The 6,295-nt window shown below is 35.6% G+C and overlaps 1 protein-coding gene across 1 annotated transcript; it reads right to left on the bottom strand.

The window, feature by feature from the left end:
- Positions 1 to 420: 420 nt before the first annotated feature.
- Positions 421 to 2,563, bottom strand: LOC106719812. The gene is made up of 4 exons (XM_014514254.2): positions 2,339 to 2,563; positions 1,669 to 1,899; positions 1,140 to 1,275; positions 421 to 647 (listed from the first exon to the last, which is right to left on the bottom strand). The coding sequence occupies exons 1-4, from the start codon at positions 2,428 to 2,430 to the stop codon at positions 495 to 497; spliced, it is 612 nt and encodes a 203-aa protein (XP_014369740.1). The 5' UTR covers positions 2,431 to 2,563; the 3' UTR covers positions 421 to 494.
- Between the last annotated feature and the right edge of the window lie 3,732 nt (positions 2,564 to 6,295).

Consider the following 6,295-nt stretch of genomic DNA (forward strand, 5'->3'; position numbering starts at 1 on the left):
TTTATTAAAATAATAAAATTATATCGTTCACGATCACAACCGGATTCGAAGAAACGACCACGCAATCTAAGGTCCGTTACTATTCCGGTATTGACACTTGGCAATTTTAATTCGCTTGCACGTAAAAATCATTTACTAACTATCGGTCAGGAAATACAAATGCAAAATTATTGTAAGAGATAAAAAAAAAACGCATACAAGAAACCAAACACTTTAATATACAAAAACTATACCAAAACAGAACTTCGATGAGATCTAACATCACTCACTTACATTTACAAGTTGTTTCACAAAAGTTTTATTATTTCCATTCAATCTCAAATTATGCTATGTATAAAACCAAAAATGATATAAGTTTAAAACTCATAATACAATCAAACATTTTAATATAACCTGATTGTATTAGAAACTCTTTTGTATGTTAAAAATAAATCTAATTGAATTTAATTCTTAATTGAAATTGTGATTTGATTGAACCCTATTATGATTATCAATCAGACGAAGGCAACTTTACCTACTGTTTGTAATAACAATAGCACAGTTACGAAGAAGAAAACAGTGGGCGGAAATGACTTGGACGATTTGCTTTTCACTGAATGTGGCACCACCACCGGCAGATTTAAGGCGTGATTGTTACAGCGATTCAACTGAAAAAAGTTATAGATTTTTTTTTCATATGTGAATAGAAAAGCAGGTACAGAAGAAAAGCGATAACAGACATATTCTGCGTTTTATGCACATACAATCGAACCTGCATAAGCACGAGTCATTGTCTGTTCCGATGGACTACGTCCCTAAGCAAGAAAATCGGGTTACAGAAAAACCTCTATCAGCCAGAAAAATATCGCGTTCCTTTGGACTCTTATTTCTCCAGGTTCGACTGTAATTAGCAAGAGGTTCAATTTTTGTAGCTCTTACTCTTGGTAGCTTTGACTGTAGGAAGGGAACGGGAAAAGTATTTAATGGATAACAAAAATGTGAAAATTATCTTATTCCATGACCTCCTCTCCTTAATTAAGTTAGGAACAATATCACTAAGTCCTGTGGTTGCCTCGCTGTAATAGTCACTTAAAATATTAGGTAAAGTCAGAGAAACAGTTAATTATTTCCGACTTTCCTCGGTAAAAGTAGTCAGTTACCTCACAGCACGTGGTCTCCGGCGAGCCAACGCAGCCGGAGCGACAGCCGCGTATCACCGCCTCGTACGCGTTGCCCTTCGCTATCACTGACGTGAAGCACTTGTCATCCACGCTGTGGCACGTTATTGTGTGTACCCTACAGAAATATTCAATAAAATAAATCAGCAACAGTAAAATAATCAATGTTTATCATCAACAAAGGAACTAACGTTCCACCGACTAAGTGGTAGAATAAGTAGGCTCAATCAGTTGACATCTTATAAGCTTTGTCATTAGGTATCTTATAAGAAAAGCGAAAAGCGGTATCACTTGGTGTCCTTGAACTAAATAAATGTAAGTTAAAAAATTGTGCCCACCCTTCTGTAAACCAGGAATTATATTCAAAAACCGTACCCGAAGCAATGATTACTTAAACTACAATCTTCTTGTTCTGTCCACAACAAAACTTGTAGGTAAAAAGTTTCCAGTCTCGCTTCGAGAAAAGAATGATACAATTTTGCCCTTGATGTTGGTAAAGTTGAAATATTACCTGTACTTTGTGGGATCTAAGCATGCCTTCAGCGGTGCTTCGGACTTGTAAGCGCATACATAACACTCTAGAGCGCGTTTGGGCGTCGTCCTAGAAACGGGCACGGTCTTTGGCGTCGGTAGTATGGCGGGTGCGCGCCTTCCAGGCCCCGTGTCAGTCTTCTCTGATGCATCAACGTCATCCTCTTCCTCATCTTCGCCTTCTTCATCGTCATCGTCTTCCTCATTCCTCCTCCGAAAAGTAATTCACAAGATTTCGTTACGCTAGTTTGCTTACGAAAGTACAAGTGTCGCCATCTATTGGTCAACTCCAATGTAAATCACTTGTAGTAAAAAAAGTATTTTATTACATTTCTTTAGTATTTGTGTACGGTTGGCTATTGTATTATTTTCATCATTTATAAAATGTAATTTCTCGGAATATTATATATTTAATTATAATTGTGAAAAATAATGAAGCATGTTATTTTACATTAAAAATTTTGAAAAACCAAATCTATATTAATTTCCAAGAAATGTATAAACTTATAACAACATTCTAAGAAGGGGATTTTTTTAAGTTACTAGTTACTTGAAGTTAAACATTTTATATCAACGCCTTAATGTTAAAATCACATGGTTGTCCTTTAATAAATATTATTTTGATTAATGAGATTCACTTGAATACTTACTCATCATCGTCGTCATCCTCTAACTTGTTGTGGGAGCGGGTCGGTAGGAGAAGCAGTATGGCCAGTAACAAGAACATGCGCCACCTCACCATCGCACACAGTATAATTTTATCCTATATCTTTATTACCCCCGGTTACACAGTAGATTTGTCATTTTCATACCAAAATTTTTACACTGTAAATATTATTGGGATAATCCGAAATTTTTTTGTGATTGACAACATACATCAAGAGATGTTCATTTTTAGAATTGAATTATTTCTTTTTACATCTGTCAATCAATCGTCTAGTATATACTCTTTCATGATTATCATGAAGTTCAACTTGAACTTGACTGAACATGAGAATGAGTTTCAACATTATTACCCTTTTATTATTCGGCTAATTAAAGTTCACAAAAGTGTGACATGGTTGCAATCTAACTGGTAGTACTACTACCACTTTTAACAGTGGTAGACGCCAGCAACAACATCTGTTGCACAAATTAGCCGGCTCGCCCGGTGAAATACCACGACCACACAGAAGACTGGCGTGAAGTAGAAGAAATTCCGCGTTTCGTCTGATGAGTGTGGTGCCGGAGGACTAATTTTAGTCCACTTCCCGTTCACACTCTTTTCTTATTAGAAAAGGATGGGAATGGGAAGTGGATTTGGCCAAAGAGGGGACGCATAGGAAGGGGAAATATCCTCTTTCTGTGCGTCCCCTTCTCCGTTGATTAAATGTAGGCAACGCATATACATTTGCTAATGTCTATGGGCAACGGTCGCCTCGCTATTTCGGCGAATCCAGGTGACCGTTTGCTCGTTTGCCACCTTTTGATATTAAAAAAACTGATATTTTAAAGAGAGTTGGTTATGACATAAATGAACTCTGTTAGGCACTAGCATTCATTTATGTATAACGTATAAGAATTAATATTTTTAAAGCCTTTGCCCGCAATAAATTATGGAGGTAGTATTTATCTTATGTGCTTCTTTTAGCCGTCAAATTAATTTCCAGCTATTTTTCTTACTTCCAGTTAGTATAATAAGACAGTTATTTTCAAATACAAAATGGAAACAACTTGTGAAATCCTTTTTGCTATTAACTTAACTAGCGACATCTCTGAATCTTTTTTTAAACCAACTACTCATACATAGATGTCACTATCACCGAATAAAATAAACACGATGAAGAAAAATAATTTAAGAGTAAATAACAAAATTAATACAATTCTTATAAAAAATAACTTTTATGTTATTTTTTAGGTAATACAAAACGCGTATATATTATGACAATTCACAATTTTATAATTTTAGACACGCGTTTAGTATTTTATGGGTATTGGGATTGCTGTTAAAATTGTGTTATTGTATAGTTATACGAAATAATATGAGACGAAGTATAACAATTATCAACTTTTTTTGTATATTTGTTTGTAATACAAAAAAAATAGTATATAATATATACAATATCATACCTATACAATACGCTTTTAATCCCGGACTGATAGCTTTCTTTCATCGGCAACGTTAATAAACGAGGAGCCTAAACGTAACTCTTTCAATAGGCACACATACGCGCCTACGTCGGCGCTTTGCGTTGCTCACGCCTAACTGGGGCTCAGGCGGTTATCGCAGCACAAAGCGCGGGGCGGCCTATCCAGCCGCAGAGGCCCGAATACACGACCTCATTAAAAAATGAAACCTCACAAACATCCCCCGACAAAACCTCCAAGACTCGTCAAAGCGAAAAGCGCTACCTAGCGGAGAGTAGCAGAACTACGCCACTCGCAAAACCAACCTCTGTACTTTTTTAATTAGCCTCATACAGTGAGTGAATGAGTGAAATACGTAAGATTTTTTTTTCTCTCGTATGCGGTTAGTTTGGTAGCTTTGAGTGGAGTATGTTAATTCACAAGTAGCCTCACTCTGGTGCTTTTTGAACTGTTCGGTTGGGGTTCTCCCGAGTGTGGAATAAGGCTTATGTGTAACTTTAAGCGCTTGTAGAGGAGTTAATTAGCAGGGAATTTGTTATAAATAAATAGAACAGTACCGACGCCGCGTCGCATTGAAGCTTTATTTTATCACCTTAATTATTTTATTTAATATTGAATCAAAAATTTTGGTAAATAAATTTTCATGAAGTATATAATCTACTTAAACGTTTAAAAACCTGCTTTATGTCATTTTAAAGATAGTACAGTTGATTTAAGAACAGACTTTTATTGATATTGTGTGCAAAAAATAATAAAAAAACAAGTTCATTGGTTCGACGTCTCTGTTCTTGTACATGCAAATCTACAAAAAACATAACGTAATTTGACGCATGAAGGAATATATATAGCCAGGATGGTGTAGTGAGTTGGCCGCGCGCCTCGTCTTAAACTTCTTTTATCTCTCAGTCTTGGTTCGTTCAAAAAGTGCAAACTCTGTACAAAGTTCACTTTCGCCTTGTGAACTAATTTTTCGCTCGGTGTCAAGTTCACGGCTGCGGGGCGCGGGGGTGCGGGGCAATGCCGCGGCGGGGGTGCGGGTGGGGCACGGGGGGAGAGCTGTGATAAAATAAAATATTCATTATGATTGCTCCAAGCGGCAATGTTCGCGGGTACTCAGCTATACTTGCCTCATCGCTTTTTGGCTGTTGAGAAATTAGGCCACTGAAAATCTGTTAAGAAAAATCCTTAGTTCTTTTTATGTTTGTCGTTTTCCTCTATGGGCAATAAGTGCTTATTAATGACTGAAATAAACCTTACTAAAGATCACAGTGTGCAATGCTCGATTCCTTAACTTCTTTACTCTAATCTAGTAAATGATAATACTTAACGCATTTGTTAAATTTATCTTTTTTAAATTATCCATTTAATATCATATTACCATTAAAAAAAATCTCTTCACAATATATAATAAATTATAAAACATTTAATAAAATACTCTCAAGTGCCAATATGCTTTACTCCGACTATACAGAAACAAGACTGACTGAAAACTGACGTAAAAATCTTCCCCGACCTGCCTCAAACAGTGGAAAGTGAATCGCGGCCTACACTTCGCTTAAACAATTTCTTTTCCCTCTTTCTACATAATTAGACTATTAATCCGCGAGCGTTCAGTCCCCCTCGATCTTACTCACTCCTCATTACCATTTGCCGCTCAATCTCTGATATTTTTAACAACTTCGGTAAATAACTTGTTGATTCGTAATTTCTTACAGTTCTGTAAACTGTAGATATGTTCAACAAAATACGATCGCTTCATTAAAATGGATATAATGTACCTTAATTAAATAAAATATAACATACTAGCTTTTACCCGCGACTCCGTCCGCGCGGAATAAAAAATAGAAAACGGGGTAAAAATTATCCTATGTCCGTTTCCTGGTTCTAAGCTACCTGCCCACCAGTTTTCAGTCAAATCGATTCAGCCGTTCTTGAGTTATAAATAGTGTAACTAACACGACTTTCTTTTATATATATAGATAGATAACTATGATATTTGGTAAATTTTATTCTTTACAAAACGTTTTAGAACAAATCTTTAACTTTGTAAAAACATCAAAATGTCTTTCTGATTTCAATGGATCTGTTATTAAATTCTAATATATTCTAGAAAATACGTAACCAATCTGCGAAAATAAGATTTTTCATTAATTAAACGAATAAGTAAGCATTACACATTTATTAATGGATTCTAATTAGAAAATATCGACTAACTGTTGGTTTGTGATACCAAAATCTCTGCGTAAAACATATCGTCCTCATTACCTTTAAAAAACAGAGATAATAATTTGTTTTAAACGAAGATTTCGGTCTCAGCAACCCACGGTTAGAACTTTAATGGATTTCGCCTATCTTGTCAAATTCGAAAATCAAAACCTAGTTTATAATTATTGTCAAGATCAAGAAAATATATTTTATTGTGTGTGTATTAAATACAAGCTGTCGCCCGTGGCTCCGTCCGCGCGGGATCAAAAACATAA

The sequence above is a fragment of the Papilio machaon genome, chromosome 14, assembly GCF_912999745.1.
Source record: "Papilio machaon chromosome 14, ilPapMach1.1, whole genome shotgun sequence".
Lineage (NCBI taxonomy): Eukaryota > Metazoa > Arthropoda > Insecta > Lepidoptera > Papilionidae > Papilio > Papilio machaon.

Excerpts from the sequence above, each read along its gene's own strand:
- LOC106719812 (XM_014514254.2), bottom strand. The coding sequence starts at position 2,430 with ATGGTGAGGTGGCGCATGTTCTTGTTACTGGCCATACTGCTTCTCCTA. Across the intron at positions 1,900-2,338 it reads GAGGATGACGACGATGATGA|GAGGAATGAGGAAGACGATG; the intron begins GTAAGTATTCAA and ends TACTTTTCGGAG. Across the intron at positions 1,276-1,668 it reads TTAGATCCCACAAAGTACAG|GGTACACACAATAACGTGCC; the intron begins GTAATATTTCAA and ends ATATTTCTGTAG.